General features: G+C 29.5%; 4 protein-coding genes across 6 annotated transcripts; 2 read left to right on the top strand and 2 right to left on the bottom strand.

The window, feature by feature from the left end:
• Positions 1-66: 66 nt before the first annotated feature.
• Positions 67-4,728, bottom strand: LOC116765908 (putative ATPase N2B). The gene is made up of 7 exons (XM_032655545.2): positions 4,120-4,728; positions 3,790-3,984; positions 3,259-3,500; positions 2,810-2,984; positions 2,226-2,375; positions 1,839-1,955; positions 67-1,080 (listed from the first exon to the last, which is right to left on the bottom strand). The coding sequence occupies exons 1-7, from the start codon at positions 4,501-4,503 to the stop codon at positions 955-957; spliced, it is 1,389 nt and encodes a 462-aa protein (XP_032511436.1). The 5' UTR covers positions 4,504-4,728; the 3' UTR covers positions 67-954.
• Positions 4,729-15,579: 10,851 nt separating this feature from the next.
• On the top strand, positions 15,580-19,805 carry LOC116765746 (zinc finger protein 729-like). Its single transcript, XM_032655335.2, has 10 exons — positions 15,580-15,767; positions 15,889-15,974; positions 16,523-16,778; positions 16,854-16,935; positions 17,020-17,211; positions 17,496-17,643; positions 18,156-18,222; positions 18,338-18,484; positions 18,693-18,926; positions 19,586-19,805. The coding sequence occupies exons 1-10, from the start codon at positions 15,657-15,659 to the stop codon at positions 19,643-19,645; spliced, it is 1,383 nt and encodes a 460-aa protein (XP_032511226.2). The 5' UTR covers positions 15,580-15,656; the 3' UTR covers positions 19,646-19,805.
• On the top strand, positions 19,141-20,952 carry LOC116765747 (prothoracicotropic hormone-like). 3 transcript variants are annotated; one of them, XM_032655337.2, is made up of 5 exons: positions 19,141-19,805; positions 19,892-20,248; positions 20,322-20,366; positions 20,430-20,540; positions 20,620-20,952. In XM_032655337.2, the coding sequence occupies exons 1-5, from the start codon at positions 19,803-19,805 to the stop codon at positions 20,758-20,760; spliced, it is 657 nt and encodes a 218-aa protein (XP_032511228.1). In that variant the 5' UTR covers positions 19,141-19,802; the 3' UTR covers positions 20,761-20,952. The 3 variants fall into 3 exon arrangements, with proteins under 3 accessions (XP_032511228.1, XP_032511229.1, XP_032511227.1); XM_032655338.2 differs by having other exon boundaries at positions 19,668-19,805; positions 19,892-20,233; XM_032655336.2 differs by lacking the exon at positions 19,141-19,805 and having other exon boundaries at positions 19,883-20,248.
• Positions 20,953-21,258: 306 nt separating this feature from the next.
• LOC116765870 (zinc finger protein 483-like) lies at positions 21,259-26,491 on the bottom strand. The gene is made up of 9 exons (XM_032655496.2): positions 26,199-26,491; positions 26,012-26,103; positions 25,190-25,475; positions 24,441-24,687; positions 23,758-24,006; positions 23,317-23,464; positions 23,135-23,201; positions 22,549-22,692; positions 21,259-22,182 (listed from the first exon to the last, which is right to left on the bottom strand). The coding sequence occupies exons 1-9, from the start codon at positions 26,334-26,336 to the stop codon at positions 21,943-21,945; spliced, it is 1,611 nt and encodes a 536-aa protein (XP_032511387.1). The 5' UTR covers positions 26,337-26,491; the 3' UTR covers positions 21,259-21,942.
• Between the last annotated feature and the right edge of the window lie 356 nt (positions 26,492-26,847).

The raw sequence follows: 26,847 nt of genomic DNA, 5'->3' as shown, positions 1-26,847 counted from the left end.
ACTTAATATAAAAATATAATTTATAGTATTAACATTTTTTGTGGATGAACAAGAAACGAAAACACATTTATTATTCCTGAAACAATATCTATATTTCAAATATAAATTAACAATAAATTTTTTTTAACAATAATTTCATTCAACAGCCGGCATGTGATATAAAAAAAAAACAAATATAAAAATAAGTAACATGCCACAAATATAATTGAGAATGTTAAATAATACTGAAACTATATTTTCATTATTGTACTAATTTTATCGTTATAACATAATTATAAACTATATACAAATCTATATTATCTGTGTGATGAAAATAAATAAACTCTTAGGAGCAAATAAATAAAAACAATATGTACACATATCTTTTGAATATAGGATAACAAACTGATATTTAATTATATATACTTTTAATTTTTGTTTATTGACATTAACATTCTCACAATTAAAACAATTTTAATATTATTATCCAAAAAAGGCACTTGAACTTTGAATAAATTATGAATGCACAATGTTATCTTATTAAAATATATAAATTGGTAACGGATATTTTTCACTTACATATCATGTATTATCAAAACACAACAGTAAAGAATTTGTACGAGAAATTGAGCGTTTATATCACTAAGTATAGAATATTTAGAAACAAATCGACTGAACAACAGTCGCTTGAAAAATATGTATATTTTTAATTTCTTCCTAGTATCAAGCGACTGAAAATACTAACAGCAAAAAGTTTTTAGTTTATTATTATTGCACAATATTAAATTATAAATATCAATCAAAATTCATGTTTTTGTGCGCATTGAATACTAGACCTTTAAAATTATAAAACATAAATAGTTTAATTTTAACTACACGTCATTACGATGGTCATATAAATTGAATCCGCGAAATGGAACATAAAAAAACATGTCTACGTATAAGTCATACTGTGATTGTCAAAACTAAATGTCATTAATTGACTTCGTTACTCCATTTTTTCCAATACTCATCAGTTTGCATTTCCATAATTCTAGACAGGCACCGTTCGCATGCAAACATTTCTTCTTCACCGGTAAATATTGCGGCTTTTGCATCGTCCTAGAATGTTATGAAATATACAGTTTTAGAACAGTTAGTATTTCTCTGTATGTATATTTAATGCAGCCTTGGCCAAAATGGGAAATATCAAATAACGCTCTCTTGTGAGCGCCACAAGCCTAAAGGGCGTCCCCTTAAGAGACCCAGAAAAAAAATGGGCGCGTTGTGTAGGGGCCTGCGGGGTGATTTGTAACTTCATTTAACTCGGATAAGTTGTGGTTTTTCAGTAGGTGAAACAATGGGGTCACTAAATAATGATTTATACTCAAAGTGGGCAGTAAACAAAATAAGTTTGAGAAGTCCGGATTTAAAGAGTTACGTAAAATGTTATTAAGAAAATAAAATGGTTGTCTTTATCGCAAGGTTACTTGTTTACAGTAAATGAAATACTATAATGACACAATACAAATATTTGGTTTATTTAAAATTTGATATTGATTTATGTACTTGGTAAATTTGATTAATATGAATCAAAGCACTCAAAAGCTTCCAGTTATCCTTAACAATGGAAGTTTAATAAGGGTTCAGTACTTTAAACTATATATTCAAATTAAGAACAGATATTTTGATTTTATATTAATTAAATTTAAAATTATACTTTATGAAAAACATCAAAATTAAAGAAAGAACAATGAAACATAAAAGTAAAAATGATACTAATTCTGATTTAAATTTTGTTATATAAATATACTGCGGCTCTCCATCTCGAGAACAATATTTACTTTATTATTATGTAAAAATATGATAAAAATATTTACCGAATCTTTAGTGATTTTAAGATCATCCATCAAAGCCCTATCAGCATCACCAATACTGTCTTTCACATCATCCAACTTGAAAAGATTCTTTGGTTCACAATCCGCAGCTATAACAACCTGAAAGTATAAAACAAAATATAATAAAAAATAATATATTCATTTATTAGAATTGTTATTTTATTCTATATATATATATATATATATATATATATGTTATAAAAATCTCTGACAATACCCAACACAAATGAGTATGGTTTCTTGAATAATTATTATGTATTCAATAATTATTAAGTACTTATGAATATTATAATTTTTAATACAAAATATATCACAAAATTATTGTATAATAAAATTAATCAGTTATTACACTATTGTCTCGGTACTTACCCTCACTCTATTGTCATACAGAGTATCAATCAATGTTATGAACCTACGTATCTGTGATCTATGTAACACAATGGACAATTGAGGTAAATCTCTAATGAACACAGTGTGGAAAGTTTTTGATATAACGAGGTAGTCGCTGGCACCTAAAGGCTGGAAAACAATACATTACATTTAATAATAAACATGCAAAAGACATTTTTACCTATAATTTAGTATTTAATTTTTTTTCATAGGTAATGCTACTACCAAGGAGATAATAAATATACAAGTCATCTGTAAAATAATCAGACAGCCTTACAGTTAACACTATAACTCTTGTATAGTAAATATACAGTAATTGTTTAAATTTAGAAATTTCTAACATAATTAGTAATCTACATCTATAAAGTAATCATTGCCTTTATTTTCCAAACCCTGTAAATAAATGTAAAGCCAATGAAAGAAAATAAATTTAGATAATAAAAATACTATAATGAATTTTTTTCACTATTAAGTTTTTTTGGTTAAATATCTTAAAATCAACCTTTTGCTTTTAAATGAATTTTTTTATTTTTACATATAAACTAATTTTAAAAGAAAATTACCCTATCACATAATTCTTCAAACGTTGAATCCAACACCTGACCACAGGTCTTTGAAAATTTGACATTCCTGCCCATTATATTAATTACTCTAACTCTCACAGTGTCAGTCTCCTTTGATGCAAGGAACTTAAATAATGTATTTATGCCATTATTGTCAGCTGTCAATTCACTATTTCTGAAATAATAATCAAAATCAGTATTAGTTTTTGTTTTAAAATAACCACACAGTACTCAAGTTGCATCAAACAAAAATGATGACATTGGCAGAATATTCCATGATTTCAGACAGCCGGCAAATGAAGGCATAGCATTAAAAAAAAATAACCATTATATAACTTTTCACAGTAAAACTTTTAATGAACAATTAAACTGAAACGAGGCTGAATATAGCTATAGCTGTCTGTGTGTTATCTGCTTTATAGTTGTTTATCAATATAAATGATACTCACAGAAAATATTTTCCATATTTATTGCCAGATCCTCTCAACCTATAATCAATACCAGAGTCCAGCTGTATAACATCACAATGTGATTTCAATATTGGTATAAACGGCAAGAAGTTTGATCTTTGCAATCCATTTTTATATAAATCATCCGGCTTTCTGTTACTAGTGGCGACAACCACACAGCCGTTGTCAAATAATTGAGTGAATAATCTTTTTAATATCATAGCATCACCTATATCTGTTACCTGTAAAATATGACATACACATCAGGACAGTATTTAATGAAATAATGTTTACAAGTAAATTGAGCTAAGTATGGCTAAATACAATAAAACAAATTAGTAACAAAATTCGAAAATAATTCCATTACATTAACATTTTGATTCTAAACTGCCACCTATTATAATCATGTATATAAGTCAGGATATATTTTAAAAATTTAGCTTAAACTAAAATATATGTATATTGTTTTTATTGCTGATAAAGGTGCAGCTTTTATGCAGTCATTTTAAATGTATATATATTAGTACTCACTTGAAACTCATCAAAACATATTAACCAGGATTCTGCAGTAATATCAGCGGCCACAGGTGGAATGGGGTCAAAGGGTTTGGAACCTTCATCTCTGAAAGAACTAGCCCCTTTACCCGATTTAATTTTGAGTTCATGTATCCTTGAATGTATATTCAACATGAAGGAGTTAAAATGAACCCTCAGCTTCTCTTTTATCTGAAAAAATAATTAGTAATAATCAGTTTTTTAATATTAATATGATTCATGTTGTGATTGTGAGTATTCTGTTAACTGTTAAGTATGGTAGCAAATTTATTTTATAAAAAATACCAAGGATATATTAAAACTTACTGGAACTGTCTCATAAAATAAGTCCATTAACATTGTTTTCCCACCACCAACACTGCCATAAATGTAAAGACCTTTTGGTGCAATAATTTTTTGTGGTTCCTTTTTTCTAAATAAACTAAATAATGATTCACCTATTTTAGGTTGAATAACAGGTCGTTGAAACACTGAAACTTCTTGATAGAGCTCTTGCAAGTGTTGCACCACCTTTTCTTGGTGAGTATCCTTGGATAACACACCATCATTCACTTTTTGCGAATATACTATCAAGGGGCTATCACTTAGTTTTTGATTTGATTTTGCTTGAGATGACAATAACTTGCAGCAATGGTAACAGTAACTTAAAGATTTTGCACTGTTTTGAACACAAACTCCTCGAGCCAACATTTTTGAAGAATTGTAGAAATAAATTGTTGTGATAATTATTATATAAGTTGATATAAATAATTGTATTCTTATAGTTGTAGGTATTTTAGACGTCTTAGAGCATTTTAAAAAAAGAGTGATTAGGTGGTGCTGGGCGAAAGATAGAAAACTAAATAAAATATAAATAAGGGCTAAAAATTTAACGTGATGAACCTGATTGAACTGACCGTGAATAAAAAAATGTCATTGTCAATTATGACGTTCAATGTCATTTAAAGAAACTGTCAAACATTTTATTATTCGTTCTTCGCTAAATAATCACAAACACCTTAGGGCAATTGTACATATATATTTTTAATTTAAATATGAAAATAATATTAAAGTATAGTACTAATGCCTTTCAAATCTTATGGCTTTTACACGATCGTTTATATCTATTCGAATTCTCATACACTCCGCCAATCCTGAATCTCCATCAGGATCCGTCTCTTAAGTCTATTTTTAGATTAATACAAAAATTTTAACAATATGTAAAGAACGGTAAGTTGTATTTATACCAACTGAAAAAAATTAAGTATTATAGTTTAATTCGGATCAAGAAAAGACCAGGTTTACCTAATGCTATTTCTTTTGATAAAATTTATCCACATCAATGTTTAAGTCTTTCTAAAATAAAAATTCATGAGTCCTGTAATAAGTATTTAGCAAAAGCAGCTAGGAAATAATTTAATCCATTAAATAGACTTTATCTCAATAACCGCCGAACCAATAAAATATTTTTTAAGTTCTTTCATAAACCAACATTTTTTTAACTTCTTCCTCAAACGAATCAAATTACAATCCTCAACATAACAAATAGTTTCAATAATGACTTTAGGTAACTATCTACCACTTTGTGTCATTAATTTAAAAAGCTAATGTCTTTATTGTACTTATACAATCAGTAGATTAGTGTATACAAACATATACTAGTATATAACATGGGTTACAAGGAATACAATCAGACTAGGAAAGAAATCACAAATATTGTGTGATTATGTTAGTTCGAAAAAACATATCAAAGGTCGAAAATCTAAAAAAAAAATTGTCCTATACTATGAATTCCACTTATATCGATAAAACATTTTATTATGCTCTAAATATTATTGATATTAAGTAAATTTTGAATGGTAAAGGAAATTTACCTAATTGTGAAAAAACAAAAAAATTATACGACAAAATTTCAAGATAATGTTTATTCTTACACTTAAAAACCACCGTTCAGTGAATAGAAAAAATCAAAACCAATTGTCTAGAGAATAACATCCCTCTTTTTGCGTGAGGGACTTATAAACAGTCAGAGTAAATTGCCTATATCAAAGTTGGTTTGGGTAAAGATTCTAAGTATTGTTTACCTAATATAATTACAAAATAAAAAGCTACATTGTCCAGTCTTCTAAATTTTATTAATAAAATAATACTTCGAAATTTATATTTTATAGGTATACTAGATATTAAACGAGATCATTTTACGCAGGTACTGATAAAATGTTTAAATAATAGAGAAAAATGTGTGTAAATTATTGTTTTATCCTTCGTATATTACCCAAATATTAAAAGTAAAATTAGAATCATTTTCAAAAAAAACTACCAAAAACTCTATTGGTCCTATACTCAAACAATGCACAATGGATACCACTACAACAATGCACTATCCTTCATGAATACCTAATGCTATCCGTATCCGAATCTTTTTACTCTAACATAAAAATAATTTCCCATACAACAAAACTAATGCCAATTACTACTAGTCAGCCCCAATTCCTTTATTAGTTAATCTATGAAAACGAAACCATCTAAAAAGAACATGTATTTGTTCAAAGTTGTTCAATTCACATTTACAATAAGGACGTGGGAACGTGCCATAAGTGTCAACATTATTTTTAATGTTATTATAAAAGAAGTGTCATGAGCAAATTATCCCACTTTGCAATAATAAAAATATCTTCAGAAAAGAGGATGTGGTCAAATTGAAATCGACGTCCTGAGTGCATTCATCTTGTAAGTGCATAATATATTGTAATCAGCGATCACGCATTATCATGACATCCTCTTTTTTTATTTCAGTTTGACAGGGATGCTACAAGATTGAAAAAATATCAAATATCTGAAATAGGTGTTATAATCCCCGTCACCTTAATACAATCAGCATCATGATACCTTCCAGAATGTGTAAAAAATCTATTGTTTTTAAATGTCCAGCAATAACAAAACTCGTTTTCGATAACAATTTAAATTATTCATAATACTCGAAAGCTATAACATCCCTAAATAAAAGCAGGACGAACATAAACCTTAACCGGCAGCTTCGCGTCTCGTCCGTTTAATTTACAAATTACTTCTTTTTTTCTGTCTGACCCCGGTATTGGCTCCTGGAAATTCGTCTCGACGTTCTTACGACGTGCTATTTTCAACATAATATTACCCATCTCATGAGCACTGTTATAAAAGGTCATAATGACAGCTGTAAAATTTTATGTTCACTACGTTTTTAAAGTAAAGCGGGGAACACATTAGGCAATTTTTTTTTAAACACACGTTCACACATCTTTTTACTTTAGATAAATTAATTATTGTTTTAAGTTATTTAAGATACTGTTGATTAGAAGATAAATAATTACTACAGATTAATTGCTAACTTTTTTTGAAATATAATTGTACTGTTCGTTTACCTGAAGCGATTCACGAGGAAGCGATAAAATAACTAATGGTTGATTTCTGCTTATGGTTTATACTTCCGCCACATAATTGACAGATTCCTGTATATGAAAGAAATATTATATGAAATATTGTTGTCAATGTCAAGGTTACCTTCGGCGAACTGACCTACGGAACCTAAATTGCTCTTGAACTCACTCGCACACTGGCCTCAATTGCGCCCCGTCTAATGTCCCGGTTAACAACCTCTACTGTCAAGGTGTCTAGTGTTGTTTATTCAGTGGAAGAATCATAAAATGATGATCCAAAATATAGTATAAATTACGTTTTGTATTCTCAAAAGATCAAGTCGCGAGACGGTGGTTAATATAAAATCCAGTACCTCGTTTTATTTTCACTTTTTCTCTTATAGTCTTTAGCCATACCCAGAGGGGACCCTGACACTTAAATGCATCATCCTAGGGCACAGGCCCTTACACCCGTAACCACTTTACTCAAAACATTTCAACATTTAAAACCACTTAAGACATACTCACATTCATTCATAAGTATACGTCATAACATTTTACTTACAAATGATAAGGTTTATGTAACTCAGTGTTTTTTATGGAATTGCAACAACTCATGTCTAAGACAAACCACCACCGGTTTACATATGACTAGAATGCCTCATAACTCATAAGTATTCAAATAAATCTAACCTATTGGTGCAATAGTATTTCATTATTTTGATTAGGATATATATAATATATTAAATATCTAATTATAAAATTATATAATTTTAAATTCAATATTATTATTATAGAAGAGTAATATAATTGCCTGTAATGGTTTTATATTATTATTCTCAACCAATAATTAATTATGTCACCGACTATAAAGAATAATTGGATCTCACCGACCTATACACTATGATCCGTATTCAGTGCTGTCATTGTTAATCACTACAGCACCAATGCGTGGTTTTACTGGTTTTACCGTATTAAATTCAACTGATGATGAAAATAAAAGGATTTTAAAGTTTTAAGTATTCAAAATAGAATGATGACGTCATCGAATCAGATCACGAAGAAGTTAGAATTGACACTGAAAGTTACCTTTTGTAGTTGTGAGTGTGACTGATAGAATTGGAAGTGTAATTAAGAACCACTACAGCGTTTAAAAAATACGTAAAACATTATTTTATTGTAAAATTTATATCTCTTTTTATCAGTCGGGTTTGAAAGGTTAATTGCTTCTGTGAAAGCAAAATACCAGATCAAAAAAATTCAACTGTACAAAACAATTATTTTAAACAGAAAATATTACAAATAGGTTTATCGATATTGCTGACCGTGTTACTTTTATAAAATAATTATGCTTCGCTTAAAAAATACATTCATCCGCAATATTAGCGATTTTCATGTAAATAAGTGTTTATAATATCAAATACAAAACGAAGAATCGAACTGAAACTTATAATAATGAACGACTAGCTAAGATTGACTCAAAATAATGCAGGGAGGTAATTATAGTAATGCGGTTATTGGATAAAATTTTTGCAATGTCTAAGGGTGGTCGAAACATGCGGGCACAGCTGCAATCGAGATTCGCGTTAGATAGCTGTTGCTTCTATATATAGATGTTTGCAGCTCTTTTATAAACAGCGGATGCTGTATGCGTGGGCTTAAGATATCCGGACTATATAATATTAACATACCATAGTCTTTTGCACTCCAAACACCAGTTAGCACGTAAATAAAGACAGTTTTATTATCGGTGTACTTAACATAATTTCCGTCAAACTAGATATATGTAAATATCACTTGAGCGATTTATGTAATAAAATTAACTAGATTAAAATATAGATTCAACTAGAAATATATATAAATTATTGTAACGGTATAAATATTTTTTAAGTGTATATTAATTATATTAATAAGAGCAGTGAACATTTTTTTGTATTTAATGTACAAAAAAAAAACGTTTTGAAATTGGATGATAACGTTGTCCATATAAGTGATGATAAGATTCGATAGTCTGGGTGTGTAAAGCGAGGTTTGATTCCTAGCAATTAAGGTGAATGCGAGCAGCCAAAACAATCGATCGCTACAAATGGTAGACCGTCTCGTCTAAAGACACGCACACGCGGATAGCTCTGCCTACTACAAACATGATGACATCTTGAATTAAATTATATGATATGCAAATTGTTTAATATTACGTAAGTTGTTTGCTAAAAAAACATGAATAATGCCAAATATTTAACACGTACATTTTTATTAAAGATCTTTAAAATCGTTATTCAAATCTTAAAACATGACATGGTTACGCTAAAATTATTTCTTGCAATTTCAAAAGTTCGCATATGTGTCGCATTTGATTAAAAATAAATTGGTTGCGCTGTGCGCTACATACATCTGGCCAATCACTTTCTGAACAAAACGATATAAAAACGAGAGATTATAACATATAAACGTACGTAGCAGTGTCATGTCCTTGCTGTGTATGATAAGAAATGTTATTTATAAAAATGACAAAGTTCATACGCATCAACTAATTTGGCGACTCATCTGGTTTCGAACGGCCTTTCATTGCTGGGTTATTTCTTGAATATCAAGGACCATGTTTGATTTCAATGAATTAATTAACACGTATATTTACAGGTATTAACATCTTTTTTATATAAACGTAATTATTGATTAATTTATAAGAGAAAAGGTAAAAGGCGTTTAACGAAAATCAAGAATAGGAGATCTGACTAAAAGTACATTGGTTCTTTTTCCACACCACCTTAGAGGTAAGAACCCGAGGTGCGCTTTTTTTATAGAGGTATCCCCAATAGGCCTAATCCTCTCGCTAGATGCTTCTGCAACCAAAACATTCACAAAAAAAAATTCTATCAATATTATCTATTATATTATCAAGCACATTATTAGATGTATCAGGAATTGTGTCACCCGGTACGGAGGCGGTGCGAGTGCACGGACATAACGAGCGAGTGTTTTAGGTGCGGCATGTTCGGCAGACAGGCAGTCGGCACACGACGCCTACACTAACATGACGGCTGTTCCGGCTGCTAACGACCTAGCCACCTCACAAATATGGGTCACAGGATTAATCTTATGACAATACACATATCACACTATTTATCTTCCACAAATTTCACGTCCTTAACAAAATATGATTATTATTTTGTTTAACAAATAATGTAATATAACTCACTGCGCAACCTTTTTTTAATCGTAATATTTTATACAACCCCGCAAAAGGTTTCGTGGTGGCGGCCACTCACCTTTTAGCATGATCAATAAAATAATAGATTAAAAACCATTCAAACGCCTCTCATATAATCACGACAACTTCATGCATTAACCAATGAGTATATTACTTTATTTATACAAATAAACATTAGTACGATCTATTTATAACTCTTTTAGGATGAGTTATTGATAATAATTATATTGTGTCATGAACTTATTTATATCGGAAGCAACAATTCACATTATTGAGATAGGAATGAGACTTGAGCTGTATGTGCACAAAGCTTGTCTAAGTTCGCTAAGGGTGATTTATCAAATATGCTTAAATAGTGACTACGAAATAAATGAAATGAGCGCGAATTTTACATCGGTGTATTTTTTTAATTCTGACGTTTGTGACACTCACTAACTAACACATTATTTTTTTTGATATTACGTTGAAAATGTGTATTCTTATTTTTATTTCTTTCACTAGTTCAATTGTAAACCGATATTTTCTCAGAAATATATAACAATTTGTAATCGTCGAAATAATTATTAAATTCAGAAAATAAAATGGGACAAATTTTGACTCGTTTGCCACAGGATTTGGTAAAATATGCGTAAGGTTAATAAAACCATTAGGAAAAAAAATCACATTCGTATCAAGCTATCTGCACAGTTTTTCAAATACTTATATTGTTTAATAACTGATACTTATAAAATTTAATTTAATATCGGTATGTATCAAAATATTTATTTTTCAAACTATATATATTTGATTATAAATAGTACAATTAAATTATTTACCGTCACCATACACCCACAATGAAAAATTTACTTTAGCTAACAAAATATTCAATGTAGACAATGTTATTAATATATATTTAGACACAAATCATTATAAAAAAATTTAAACTTTAGGGATTACACAACGTCATTACAGACAGTAAACGTCTGCTAGTGTTAAGATTCGTCTCGCTTTACTATCATGAGTGTTGTATCAATATTAGCTAGTCGATCTCTTCGTGTCAGAGCCGTCAGCAGTTGTTATCAGCTGCGGTCGAAGCCCCTCAGTTTCAACCTATACATATTCGCATGCACTTAGATAGCCTCGCATGCATATTACAATTATGGGACACCTTTACTGCTTCCATAAGTTCTATGTCAAAGTTGAAGCTACTTGTAATATCGGAGCATATTGAACACTTTGCCATCACCTCATTATACTTGTGTAATCTAGTCATGATTTTCGTCTATTATTAGGATGTATCAGTTTCATTAAATTACAAATGTACAGTAAACCCTTCCATATTAATATTCTAAAGTTGTTAGAGGCCACCACGATAGAAATCTAACTAAGAGACAATGGCAAACTACCTAAGACATGTTCGACTCAAACGATCTTTTGCTAATTAAAATTGGCGATGCGTGAGGCGATCACGGAGTGCCTTACCCACTTATAAGCTGCACACGTGCCTGTCAATGAACTTTGTAGTCTAAGTTAGGCGAATAGTTGTTCGCACGTGTAGTTCGCTTTCTGCTGCTGCTACTACATATTACTATGCGCACTCCGCTCAGCCACAGAATTATTTGGTGGTCATCAATTCACAGCCTCAACAAGACACTCGGTACAGACGGAGCCACTGTGACCGTCTTTATAACCTACTTAGACCGGCCCGCAATTAATAGACTTACATATAGGCATATCGCACATCGCATACTTCTATTTATCCTAGGGGCAACGAACTTGACTCTTTTACGGGAATATGAAAATTAGTCCATATACGAAATGGAAAAAGGTAGAACATTTGTACTAACGGGCAAACACGAGGACATTATCGGTCCGAGCGAGAAAGTCATCCTGCTCAGTGTGAGTGACGAAGGAGCGGGAAGCAGCAGGAGCATCAGCCTGCACCCCCGGCGGCGGCGGCCGGCGCTCGAATCGCTCCATGAGGTCGGCGGGCACTCGCGGCAGCTGGCGCCCCGTCGTGTTCGGGGCCTGGGCGAAACCCAGCTTCGCCAGCAGACTCTCCTTGATGACACGCAGACTGTGTTCCCGAGCGTTCTCGTAGGAGCGGCAAGACGTGCACACAATCTGAGCGGCCGGCGGCTCCTGCGGGCAGGCGAGGTCGGCCGCGACGACCGCCAGCCACGCAGCGGCCAGCAGCAGGCTCGCGGGCCTGGCCCGCGGCCCGCGCGTCGCGCCCAGCGCACGCGTGGTACGGCAGAGCGGGGAGGCGGCGCGTGCGGCGTGTCGGGAACGGACGTGTGCGGCCGCGGGCGGCGCGTGCGACACTAGCGAGTAGCGACTCTCACACCCGCAGACCCCACGCCCGCCCGCGTGCTCGCCTCGTGACTCACCGCGCCCGCCGACTAACAGAAAAACGGAAAAACGCGCCCACCGTGCTTCACCGCCCGCCCCATCATCTACCGACGGCCGAATGCTCACATCCACACTGACCGTTACTACCTCTCATTCCCATTACGACAACTGTGCGATTACAATATGAAAAAAAATATTATTATTTTAAGATAATATATTATTTAGTTAAGATTTCACTTGGATCATAAATTTATCGATTCAAATTTAAAAAAACAACAACTTTCTTACATCTTTATATCTTTTTGACATCGATCATAAATGACATTAATATGTATAATCACTTGAAAGACGTCAGTGTACAAACATTGATAAAAAAACTTCATTCTCTTAATTTTTAGTTATAAATAGAGTCTTATAAAGTATGTAAATTATATTATACAACTTAATATCATTAATGATGTAAGACCTCGAGGCCAACATAATCCCAACAACAATGTTTGAATTAAAATATTAAATTAGCCTGTTCAGTTTCAATTTTTTTTGTTCATATGAAATATGTATTATAAAACATGCAGAAAATATTTTTCCCCAATGGAATGTATAGACAAATTAATGACATATTATATAACAAAGGACATAATAACAAATCGTCAATACAATACATTTAAAATATAAATAAAATTAATAAAAGAAAAATTTATTTAACACTGAAGGACATTATGTTCCCTAATTAGTTTCGCTCTTTACAATTTGAATAATATTATCTCAAATCTGGAAACATATCCATTACATACACGTTACTGAACATATAAACTCTTAATTTTAGGGACCTATTCTTAGAAACAGTTTTTTTTTTCTCTGAAATAAGTTATTTATCTAATTTATTTTTTTTAGAAACCCGAACGTCTGTATTCAATCGATTATACAAGAACGTTTAAATATTTTGACGTTACCACAACCGAAAAAGTTTAAATTAAACAGCTTTGCGGACCAATAGTTTGTTTCGGTACACTGTAATTCAAACTTTTTAATATTTTTCATTTGTGATTTATTTTTGTTTGCATTTCATCAACGTATAACTTCATAACAACAAAGGGGTTGTGTATTTGTTAATTTAAAATTAATAGTTAACAAAAACCAGCCAACAAATTTTATAGAATAAATAACCAACCTACATAATTTTAAGATACCTATATGAATTTACATAGTGACGTATATAAATTTACGATGCATAAGAAGCACTACATCTGTTTTATTTCTCAAACTACAGTAATTTACATTTCCCTGTATTAATAAATTGAACAACAGCATTTTAACTAGAGATTTGCGCCTGTAAAAATTATTTTGAGGACTTTTAAAGTTTAAAAATATATTGTTTTATAATGTTGCAAGTATTAGTATGATGCATTTCACTTTTTAAAAACAAGATAAGTTTAAACTTAAAATAATACCATCTCATTGGTGGACGAAGAAAATGATGCCGTAGGTTTTTATTAATTTTAATGAATAAGTAATAAAAGCGACTGCAATAAGATCATAATATATTTATTCCAATACTTTTAGTTATACCTCAATTGTAAATAAACGTCTTAATTTAAAAAAAAATGTTATTATATTATATCGGGTAACTTGTTTTTTTTGTCTAAACAAATTGGTAACTAGAATTGTCGTATCTGCTTGGGTTAATATAATGACCATTTTCCACTAAATGCTTAAAAATGTATAGACGATTTATATGCCAAAATAACGTCTCTGGAACTGCTGGACTGATGCTAATGGTAATTTTATAGGCTGTTGGATGATACAATAAGGAATAACTGAAGAGTAAGCATTTTAGTAATTGGCTTGATTAAGAGAAATCAATAATAAAACAATAACAGTCATCAAATACAAATTAAATTATATTCTCAAGTACAACCAAACTAAGTAACAAAATGTGTAAATTAAATCACATGTTTTTTTTTTTCAAAATTTTCGTTTTAACCCGAAAAACCTGCATAATTCTAAATGAATGTAGGACAATGTTATGCACTATATTTTACATGTTATTGTGTTAAAGATATATCATAAAGTTGTGTTTGCAGTAATCTCTAATCATTGATGAATTAAATAAGGTACATAAAACCCTCACTTCAAGAAATTGTTTAAATTTAGTATTTAATATATATGTATATTGCTAATTGCTATTGGTAATTTTACACAAGTTAATATATTTGAATCCAGAAATCAATATTTTTATTTCAAAATAAAAAGGATAACATATTTTTTCAATTTGTTAATTGGTCCTTTACGTTTACCTTAACCTTTTCATACGAGAAGAATATGACTCGTGTCTTATGAATATCCGACCTAAACCTACTATATACATATGGATATATATTACATGCTCGTGTATTTAATTCGTAAAGGATCACAATATCTTTTTTAGATATATTATGTTTATTGTATACTAGATTCAATATATTTAAGCGGGAATTAAATAATCGAAAATAAATTGAGCAATCTTATATATAAAAACATTAAACTCATAATTTTTGTCATTGTTGTTTTGTTTTATTAGTAATTTATTAATTTAAGGATTTTATTCGAATAACTGAGGCACAATTTATTTAATACTTACACGTTGGATGTAAAAAATTCGGAATAGTTTATAATGTTATTCATAACTTCGTCTCTGACATTTTCCAGGTATTATGTTAAGGGTTTTAAATTATACAAATATTTATAAATATAATGTTTAGAATTGTATGATGTATAATAAAGACAAGACTAATAAGTTAATAACCTAGTTCAAATTTAAAAAAAAAATTGACATCTGCTTCATTGACATAAGACATTTGTCATTTCCCTACTTATACCTAATGTAAATAGAGTGACGTGACAGTTGTATAAATAATAAACTTTAAGAAAATCGTTAATAACAGGAAATAATGGAAACATGTAGATTATGTTTACTTAAAAATAAATTTTTACATTCAATACATGATTTGTACAAAGATATTACTTACAGTTCAATGTTAAACTATGTTGCCAATATTAAGGTTAGAAAATACCTATTTCTTTTTGATTATTGGTTTTAATATTTTTAATTTATTTATGGTTCATTCGTATCAAATATACAATTTTGTACACAAAAATTTAATTAACGAATTTTATTTATAGGTAGCTAAAGGGATCAACGACGGTATTTGTTCTTTATGTTGCCGAAAACTTAGAGATAGCTACTTTTTTAAACTTTTAATTATCAGGTTAGAAAAAATATTTATGTTTTAATACTCCCAAATATTATTATCAACGAATCATATATGGATAATACAAATTTAAATGATTAATATGAGGACAATTGCAAACATGATTATGTACAGTAGTATTTATTTTTAAGTTCAGTAATGTAACTTTTACCACCTCCCTATATAAAGCAATGCAAAGCATTTGTCTTATTAACTTACTAAGAGTCTTCAAGTGTATCAAAATTGTTCATTCTTATGACTTCTCCAAGAAAGAAATGATTTTATTTCTAGAAACAAACTGTTTTAAACCAGTTCGTTTCAGGGACTAAAAGAACTAGCAATAGCTGTTCCTCTATGGTCTAGACTTTATCTTTGATTATAGCTTTTTTTTGTACCTTCTATGTTTAGATCATAGATTTTTCTGGTGTATACTAAAAACCAAATTCACTTGTAGTTGAATAATTATTCAAAAATGTATAAAAAAATCTGAGTAACTGCATATCTTTTGTACCAATTTTTTAAATATTGAATTATGAACTGATAAGTTCAAACCACACCCTTTTCAGGTCTGACCAAGTATTTAATGTGAAATCAAAAATTATAAAATTTGATTCAATAACAGATGTCGTACCAATTTTATTTAAGAATATTATTAAAGATCCTCCAAATTGTACTCAAATTAAATACAGTCACTTATTCAAATATAATAATGATCCCACTTTATATAATAACACCGTTATTAAAAGATTGAAAGTCAATAAAGAACCAAACATGGATGGAGATGTTTTTATGAAAAATGAAAATGAGACTAATGAAGGAAATGTATGGTTTTTTTTAAATAATTTCTAATTCTCAATGTTGTCATATCATTGAACATAAATATAAATATTTTTTTAGAATGATGTTTACAAACACAATTTCATTGATGAAGAAGTCTATGGAAAAAGAAAGACAAATAAAATGTTCTTTAAAAAATCAGGTTGTTATTATAATTTTTTAATTTTTCTTGTTTCATTACGATTAAATTATTTAACTGTCCTAAATGAGAATTCCGATATTCCAGATGAAATTAATGAAGAAATGGTATCGAAGAATGTTTGCATTAAGCCTAAATTGTTAGAAGGTTACAGGGTGATACCCTGTAGGAAGATAAAAGATCATAAAGATAAGAAAAGTGCAGTTAAAAGAGAAGATATATGTCCATACTGCGGGAAGAAGACTCGATCTATGAAAAGTCATATACTTGTGCATGCAGGTACATTATAATAATAAAAAAGTACTTTATTAACAAAATCTTGGAGGCATTACTATAGAAATATTTGAATTTTGATACTCTTATCAGTTTTATATCATAAAAATATTAATATTATTTAAATAAATTTAAATATTTCAACTAATTGCTAAATTTAATAGAGGATCAAATTTGAGTTAATTTCAGTACATGAAAATATAAAAGTATTTAGAGTATGTTATTATTATTATTATCATTAATTTGTTATTTTTAAATAGATTATATATTTTATATACAATAGGTTTCAGGTGAACGTAAATTTAAGTGCAATGGCTGTAAGAGAGGATTTTATTCCAAACACACTTTAAAACAGCATATTAAGTCTCATTCTGATAATTTTACTGTTAAATGCGATAAGTGTATAGCAGCTTTTAATACGGAAGGAGATCTTAAAAGGTATACATACTTCTTTGTATATATTTGTTTTCTCTTCTATGCAGACATCTACAAATATTGTATAAAAGTTGAACTTAATGCATTCTACGCCAGTAATTGTTAAGAATGTTAAATAATAGGTTTAAGGTTATGCAATAATTTAAAAAAGAAGACAAGTCATATAAAAAATTAAAAAGAAAAAAAAAGAGTTTAAGACAACGTAAATAAAATTAAATAGTAATTTTTATATCATATTACGTGACTAGACATAAACAAAGCATTCTTAATTTTGAGGTTCGTATTTCTTTAAAAATAAGTAGCATTTTTTTATATGACATATGAAAGGGTATTGTGACTGAGCCTTACAAATAGACGCTAGTCAATCGTTCGAGAGCTGTGTAGATGTTATTAAATGCACTGATATTGTCTGATGCGTCCTACTCATTATGCTCATTAAAAATAAAATCAAAATAAAACCTAAATATAGACAAAAACAGCCTAAACATTTTCTTATACTGTTTATAATTTTTCAGACATATGCTTATACATACCGATGTCATGGGATATATATGCAATATATGTGATAAATCCTTTAAAAGGGTAAAGCTACTTTATTTTTGACGTAATTTATTCTCTTTATACATATTATATTAATATACAAAACCGATAAATGTATTGTTTATATTATTTTGATCAACAATCTTAAATATTTCAGAAACGTGGCTTACAAAGACATACACTAATTCATTATACAGGCGCTAAGACATTTCTCTGTGATGTTTGTGATATGTCATTTTTTAATAAATACTCTTTAAAAACACATTCGCGTGTCCACACTGGAGAGAGACCGTTCAAATGCGAGGTTTGTTACGTCATTTACTATTAATATTTAATAATAGCATATATTTATTGTGTATCGTCAAACTAATCACATTGAGTTTTTGCTCAATTATGAAGTCACCTTCAGTTATTGAGTAGATATTAATAAGAAAATTAAAACGTAATCTTCATGTTATTTATTTAAAAGAGGTTTTATTACGAGAAATATCGCTGTATAATTATTTTTCCAGCTGTGCTCCCAACCATACAGTTATAAACGGGACTTCAACAGACACTGTTATAAAAAACACGGCGTAATACTACATCGTAGACCGATACATATAATGAATGAGGAGGTTTTGAAGCAAGAGAGGGCTCTTAAGAAAGACCTTACGTTGTATATAAAGGGTGTTCCAACAGAGAATGAGCCACTAAAAGCGTTTTGTGGTCCACAAGCGGCTCTGGCTTTTGATAAAGCCGTTAAAGTAATGAAACAATATCACTTACCAGTGGAAAATGAAAATAAAGAAAGTGATAATAACTAATTGAACAAGTTTTCGTTTAATGAGATTTATGATTTTCGCGAGTATTCATTGAAGTAAAACTAATATTTTTTTTGTTTTACTACGCATTTATAATTATTTATATATATAATAAAGTGTTTTCCTTGTTTATGCTTTCTATAATTTAATTTCGTTTCTAAAAAGTTAGTAGGTACATATTTTTTATTATTATTTTATATCTACATTAAACAGTTTCCAATAATTTTCATTCGAGGTGAAAAACTTATTCTCTTATCAATTCTTATAGGAGAAAAATCAAGCTTTAATTGACTCACTTTTAGTATTTAATAAAAAATTAGTAAATAGTTATTGTATATATTTTTTTGTTTCTAATATAGCAAACATGCCTAAAAATCATACCTAAGACATTAAATAAAACAAAAGTTTATTTTCTGGACAAGAAAATATTAAGTAGAGTATTTCTTGTGGTTATATGAGAATCTTTTAAGAGGCTGCTACTAATGTACATGAGTTATTGTTACACTTTTCTTTTATTCCATTCATATATGAGAATTGAATATTTTTGAAATGATCCTGAAGTAAATTTGGAAAACTTGTTAAAAGTAACGAGACTATTCCAGTGCAGAAAACCAACACGATTCCTCCCACAAGCCGTCAATAACTCAATTAATATGTTGTGATATCTAAATAGTAAACCTGATACCTTATAGAAAGAATAGATATCAATTACAACACCTGTTTTCACCCTAATGGAACTATTCACAACCTTTCAATCAAATCACAATATATAAAGAGGAAAAACAAATTCTTTCGCCATTCAAACTACAAGCCGCCATCATGGTAAGATAAAATATTTTTTTGCTACATATATTCTTGTTATATTTTTAATTATTATTTTATCACTGTAACTATTTCTAATGTTACAGAGAAAAATATCGATTATTTATCTTCAAATTAGTGTAGCAGCCGTAATAACTGTTCAGTTATTGGTCCCAATAATAGCATTTAAAAAGACGTCCAATGTGGATCAGTTTATGGTGGAAAATCAAAGAACTCGGATGCGACAAAACTATATAATGCAAAGAGCATTAGATAGTGACAATGATGACAAATTTGACGTAACGTATGTCAAAGCACCGCTGGTCAATAATAACAACCCCGAAGAATTGCCCGCTCTCATCGTTGATTACGCTAACATGATTAGAAACGACATAATATTGTTGGACAACTCGGTAGAAACACGGACGAGAAAGAGGGGTAATATAAAGGTAGAAAAATATGACGTAAGTAGTAAGAGATAAGGTTTAATTTTTGAACACCATAGTAAACACTAACCAACCCGTAATTTTCTAATAGCAACGCAGTGCTCGCGACATACCTTGTAGTTGCGAGTTAGAAAGCGTAAGTAAAATTAATTTAATATTAATTTATTTACTCCAAAGTATAAACATATCTTATTTCTAGCGAGAACCTATCATATTAGGCGAGGATTACATTCCACGATCGCTTGAATCGAGAAATTGCAACATAAGACTTTGTCCATCGTTTTACGCATGTCAACAACGCTCTTATAATGTAAGTATTATTTTATATAAATATTTTTTTATCTGAGAAAAAATAATAAAATTATTACCCGTTTGTTGAATAATTTTAGATAACTGTCCTCAAAAGAAGAAGACACAACGACAAATCTGTAGAAGAATTACCGGATGAACTTAAATCACGATGGGTTGCTGTTAAAAAGCCCGTCACTATTGGATGCGTTTGTATAAGGGACAATGTGGATTTTGACTGAGATAGAAATAAAAAATTAAATTCGGATTGAAGCTTGCAGGACCACAGATTATTAATTTAAATCGTGTTTAATAATTATAAAGTATTGATATCTTATTACTAAACATAAACCTATTTAAATAGAAGAAGAGCTATTTATTTATAATCAATATATATTTAATGTAAGATATAAAATAAAAAGCATTTTATTTAATATTATGTTAAAATTTTTTTATTGATAAAAACTAACAAATATTTACATTTCTTTGTTAAATTATAATGCACTTCGGTTTCACAGAAAACAAAAATACACTTCTTCAACTTTTGCTAACTTTGCACATTAACTAGACTAATTAATATGCTTAGTATAAGGAATAATATTAATTAAAAGTAATATATAATCAACTTTGTATTTGTTTTTGCTTGACACAAATCAACAGGGCATTGAAAAGAATGGGCAGTTTAATTTATTAATCACAGATGGGTAATTTTTTTATGCTCTGATAAAAAAAATAATCTATTTCATTAAAAGATTTCACTTTTATTGTTGGGTCCTCAATACATCACATTCATACTAACAATTCGGATTACTTGACATTCACATTAAAAATTACAATTATAAATTTGAATAACATTTACTTAATTGTATAATGTATGTTGACATTTTTTTTTAAGTTTTAAGGTTGAGAACTATCGTATTACCATTCAACGCATGAGTCATTCTTATAATGCTTTAGAAAGCCTATCTGGTGTTATGATAGATATTTTTCATACAGTTTGCCACATAAATGTAGTAATATATATACATATACAACTATTTCAGTTCCGTGCTAGTTATTTTATGTAATTTGAGTATCAGGGCTTTTTAGTATCAACTTCAATTACATATTTAATACATATTACAAAATGTTCTTTCCTGTAAATAATGTTTTGTATTAGGAAAATATATTTACTTTAGTTTCACTTACTGCTTGAGTAACATAAAATAAAAAGAAAAAAATACATTTCTCATCTCTTCTTGTTGGCCTACTATTCCACACCAATAATATGAAACTTTCCTAACTTCTCTCATGTTAATGAAGCCTTCAATTAAGGCAAATAACTCTCTATCAAAGATAATAATAACATAGCTCATGTTATTTTTAATCTGTTCCAAACAGTCTTCTGTTTCATTAATTTGTCCCTAACAGTATAATCTGTGTTACTAGACTGTGAAGTCAACAGTATGATGAACAGTCTCGTGTGCAGCTGGTGTAGGTACATCTGTCATTCGGTCCAGATGTGGCATCATCTGTGCGACCGCAGCCTCACTTGCTAATCCCAGCTCGCGACGTAAAACCTCCTCAGTTACAGTGTGAATGGATTTGAACTTCAAATTGATACCGTGCACTTTGTATACATGATTGTTAAGGTTCACTTTATAACTGAACGCGACATTGCATATCTGGAAGGTTTAAAGTTAATGACAGTAAAAGAAATTATTAAATATTCTTATAAGACAATTAAGGAAGCATAGGATAAGTTAACCTATTGTAGAGAAAAGAAAATTCAATTTTGTTTTATAACTTAAGTCTTTGAGAATTATCTTTTAACTAATGTAATGATAGCAATTACTTTTAATACATGATATAAAAATACATATAATTGGTTTCAACAGGGCTATCATTTAAATCATAAATTATTTTTCATAAGAAAGTGATAGATGCATGAAGTTATTGTATCTTAAGTTTCCTTATATGATCTCTCAAACAATTCAACTGAATCAATCAACTCAACTGACTCAATCAATCAATTAATTATATCAACTAACCTGACATGAATATGGTCTCTCTCCGGTATGCATTCTTTCATGGTTCTGCAGCTGATGTTTGGCGTTGAAGGACATAGCGCATGTTCCACACTTGTACGGCTTATAACCAGCATGGATACGAAGATGGCGGTTGAGATCACAACGCTGCATAAAAAAGACTTGTTGCAATAATTTTCATTTTTGAAAATATATCATGTGTTCTCTTTGTAAGATTTATACATATTTCATACATATACCAAAATTTAAAAATTTGGGATAATCTTTTCATATGTCTTTTGTTTAGCTGTGAGAAGTATGAAAGTATATGTATTGTCAATTTTAATGTTCTATGCACAGTTAGGTGTTAGATTTAACTCGGTTAGCACCCATTAAGAGTCTGATTTGCATACAGATTATAAAATTTGAACAGATACATATTTAAGTTAGTTTATTTTATATTATATTGTACAACTGGCTCAATGACATTTCTCAAAAATCCTTCTAAAAGAACTTAAATCCTTTTTTGAAATCTTACACTTTCAGAGGCAGTAAATTTTGTGTAGATAGTTCTTATGAAATTATAAATACATTTGATGCTGATACTTGCCGCAATAAATTTTTTGGAACATAAATTACATGGGAATGGTCTTTCTCCTTTATGTATCAGATTATGCCTGAAAAGAAAAAATAATGACATTAAAAAAAAAAACTATATTTACTTAAGTATATAATCAAATGTTGAATTTATGAATTAAATATTCTTATAAGACAATTAAGGAATATTATCACCTTGCTAATGATTTCTGTGTATAAAACCCAGCTCCACAAACTTCACAGATATGATCCTTGACTCCATTATGTTTTTTTAAATGCACCAATAAATTACTCTTTTGCACAAATGACCGGGGACATTCTGAACATGTGAATTTTTTCTTTTCTGCAAGGAAATATTGAAAAAATTTAATTCTAATTAAAAGGCAAATGTGATAAAAAAATATTTTTTTATATCTGTCTGTAAAAAATCAATAAATATAGAATAATATAATTCTTTATATGTTTAAGTATTTAAGTCAAATTGAATATATACAGTCATTTTATGAGAATTTTTAATATTTTCTTTCGGTAAAAAAAAATTGGCTTTTTAGTTATTTACTTAATAGTGCAATTACAGTCTCACAGAACACAGAAGCGTCAAAGAAATTAAATGTAATGGACTAATTGGATTAATACCTTCATGAGTGGCTATATGGTTGCCTAAACTGAATGTTAAGATTCCACAAATGGGACAAACAAGTTTTTCTCTCTCTTTCAAAACCCCCTTTGGATTTTTAACTCTTCTTAAAGTACTATTGCTTCGTGCCGGTCGATCTTTCGGTTCTATTTTGGTCTGATAATTTTTCTGAATTTTTAAAACTGTCAGATCCTTCGGCCTCTTGAGGAGTACAGGTGGTCCTCTTACACCACTTTTATTAACTGGATCTGAAAGACATACATCAAAGCATACATTACAATATGAATTGAAAGTCATGAATTGAAAAAAGATCTTGAACATGAAAATCTACAGTTCATAGCTAGGAAATTCCACACTTATACCTATGATATATATAAATCAATTTCCCATATTATATCTGTATCAGTAATTAAAAATATTTTTTAGAAATATCAGTGTTTATAACTTAAAATTGTGGATCGGGAGATATGATTATGTACAGAGATTGTACACAATTAGTCACCACTCAGACATCAAGAGAGCTTAAATAGAATTAGAAAATGCTAGAGACTGGGAAACCATAGTAAAAAAGATATTGGAACTGCAACAACGGTGACCTTCGAATGAATTATTTAAATAAGATAATATATATAAGGAGCAATAGGATATGTGTGAAATATCTTTAAAGATACAAAACACTCACAGCACGTAATTGTAGTCGTCTTTGATTTCATATCACCAAAATAATCATCATTTGTGTCTTCATCATTTATTGGTTCTTGTTTGTACTGCTTTATCACCTTCACTTTTCTAACAACCGGTTTCTTGGCTTTAAATACTTTTATATCTGCCAATGTCGGCTTCTTAAATTTACTCTTAGTTTTTTCAGCTGGAGGCAAATAATCGTCATCATCATCGTCACGGAATATGTGATCGTCAAGGAAATCTGTCTGGAATGTCACAATAAATTTATAATAATGAGAGATATAAAGAAATCTTTTAATGAGTTTTCATATAAAAAAATTTACATATCTAAACTAAAAAAAAAAAAACCTTTAACTACCAGTTAACATTGCGAAACCAATAGTAAAACTATGTTTGAGTTCAAAATGTCAGTTTCAAAATAGGATGAGTGAGATAAAAGTTTAAAATATAACTCTGAGTCAAATAAAGAAAACTATTCTTGAAGTCATTTTATTAATAAAAATGAGAGCTCCAATGCTAGGTCAAAAATAGTTACCTAGTTAATAAAAAAAAAATAGAGAGAAGGTTACAGTGTTGTGGAAGTTCATTTTATAAAAGTTATATCTTGTCCCCAAGTGTTTTGGAACCCCTGAATAAATATTATAGCAATTGTTTTCAAGTATAGAACATCATGGAACTAAGTTTTATGATATCAAAATGTAACTTTTGAGATTGACCTTAATTTCCTTAATTTTTTATTCCACTTACATCAGAATCAAAGTTCTTGTTTTCGTTTGACGAACTAAAGTCATTATTTGAATCAACTTTTCTTATGACAGTATCAGCAATAACAATATCTCTTCCTTCAATAGTCTCTATTATTGGAGCTCCGGTTTTATTGTTTACATCAATTTCCATTTCCCATTTTGGTTCACATTTCACAGTCAGAGGTCCAATTTCACTTTTAATATCAGTGAAGGAGTCAAATGCTATCTTTTTTGTCGGTAACTTTTCATTTGCCTTTGCAACTAATTGCCTCAGTTTGCGATCTGATCTGAAAGAAACAATTACAAAACTAGTATCAAAAAAATGTTTTAAAATCAGAGGGTTAAGTAAAGTATGAAAATTTTGTTGTTATTAGCTCTGTTTTGCAGTCAAAAGATATTTGCATGTATAACACTCAATCCAACGCAAAATATCATGAAAATTGTTATATTTTCATAAAAATCAAAATTAAACAACAAAGCACAAAATATTATGTGATTTAAATTCATCAAAGAGGAATTAAAATTTCACCAAATTTCAATCATAGATCATTGTATTTTAATAATGAATTTATTCAATAATGTAAATAATTTATTATGTAAACAAGCCATATTTCTCGATTTTCATTATTGTACCAATAGTAATGATAATTTGTTAAGAATATTTTGATATATAAATGAAAGTAAATTATAAAAAACATTTGAGTCTTTCAATTTTCCCTCTAAAAAATTGTAAACTTCATTTAACTAAAACTTGATGATATTTTTTTTTGTGAAAGTATTCAAACACTAACACATTTTTTATTTATTAAAATAAGCAACTCACCTTTCAGCAACAGTTTTAATAATATAAGCTTTTTCCAGAGCTGTGCAACATTTGTGGCAAATCTTTTCAGGTAGCCCATCGTTTGAACATACCTAAACAATAAATAGTATTTATAAGAAACGAAGTACCTAATTTTTTATGAAGATAGTTTTCCATCATTAAACTGCGGCTTTTGAATTCTGCTTACCTTTACATCGGCAATAGCTGTAAGCATTTCTGCATAGTTACCGGATAACTTATATTTAAAAAGAGGACATAAGGACCTCTTATTTGACAAGCATATTCGGCATGATTCATAATCTATTCCAGTAATGGGATCTAACATTTTCAAAATACCAATTTGTAAATATTGAAGTGTTGCAAAACCCGTAACTTAAAAAATTGTCGGAAATCGTCAAGTCTATCTAGTGTTAAAGGGCTTGAATCTTCGTGTCGATGAAAAATCCACGACAAAAACAGTATGACAGTTATAGAACTGAAGTGGCCATTGTCCAACTCTATAAATAAGCGTAAACCGATTTTAAGCGAATATAATCGATAACTTCAATCTTAATTTTATGTCAGTAATTAAAATAGCAGTAAAGAAAGTCAAAGTGTAGATCATAACTATTAACTTAAAAAAGAATTTTTTATAATGTTCGTATAATATTATTTGTTATTTGGTAACATAAATATTGAAAGTTTGTAATAAGACTTCCAATTATTCATCGATAACACTATGACCGTTACTAAATAATCGATATAAGGTTTCTGATGTCCAATCGAAAGAAAAATTTATAGAAGATAATAGTTATTATCACAATTTTAAATGTAATGTTATTAGTGTATTTTAACTG

Source organism: Danaus plexippus, chromosome 11 (assembly GCF_018135715.1).
Source record: "Danaus plexippus chromosome 11, MEX_DaPlex, whole genome shotgun sequence".
Lineage (NCBI taxonomy): Eukaryota > Metazoa > Arthropoda > Insecta > Lepidoptera > Nymphalidae > Danaus > Danaus plexippus.
Note: the sequence above shows the minus strand (reverse complement) of the source record. Positions and strands in the feature narration are given on the sequence as shown.

What these genes read in the sequence shown, in the direction of transcription:
- LOC116765746 (XM_032655335.2), top strand. Translation starts at nt 15,657, where the DNA reads ATGGAAACATGTAGATTATGTTTACTTAAAAATAAATTTTTACATTCA. An exon ending in ACGGAAGGAGATCTTAAAAG is followed by an intron (nt 17,644 to 18,155) that starts GTATACATACTT and finishes ATAATTTTTCAG; the next exon opens with ACATATGCTTATACATACCG. An exon ending in CTTTTGATAAAGCCGTTAAA is followed by an intron (nt 18,927 to 19,585) that starts GTAATGAAACAA and finishes AGACTATTCCAG; the next exon opens with TGCAGAAAACCAACACGATT.
- LOC116765747 (XM_032655336.2), top strand. Translation starts at nt 19,883, where the DNA reads ATGTTACAGAGAAAAATATCGATTATTTATCTTCAAATTAGTGTAGCA. An exon ending in TAAAGGTAGAAAAATATGAC is followed by an intron (nt 20,249 to 20,321) that starts GTAAGTAGTAAG and finishes ATTTTCTAATAG; the next exon opens with CAACGCAGTGCTCGCGACAT. An exon ending in GTCAACAACGCTCTTATAAT is followed by an intron (nt 20,541 to 20,619) that starts GTAAGTATTATT and finishes GAATAATTTTAG; the next exon opens with ATAACTGTCCTCAAAAGAAG.
- LOC116765870 (XM_032655496.2), bottom strand. Translation starts at nt 26,336, where the DNA reads ATGTTAGATCCCATTACTGGAATAGATTATGAATCATGCCGAATATGC. An exon ending in ATTAAAACTGTTGCTGAAAG is followed by an intron (nt 25,476 to 26,011) that starts GTGAGTTGCTTA and finishes TGTTTCTTTCAG; the next exon opens with ATCAGATCGCAAACTGAGGC. An exon ending in AGAGACCATATTCATGTCAG is followed by an intron (nt 22,183 to 22,548) that starts GTTAGTTGATAT and finishes TAAACCTTCCAG; the next exon opens with ATATGCAATGTCGCGTTCAG.
- LOC116765908 (XM_032655545.2), bottom strand. Translation starts at nt 4,503, where the DNA reads ATGTTGGCTCGAGGAGTTTGTGTTCAAAACAGTGCAAAATCTTTAAGT. An exon ending in TATTTTATGAGACAGTTCCA is followed by an intron (nt 3,985 to 4,119) that starts GTAAGTTTTAAT and finishes TTATTTTTTCAG; the next exon opens with ATAAAAGAGAAGCTGAGGGT. An exon ending in TGTATGACAATAGAGTGAGG is followed by an intron (nt 1,956 to 2,225) that starts GTAAGTACCGAG and finishes TTATACTTTCAG; the next exon opens with GTTGTTATAGCTGCGGATTG.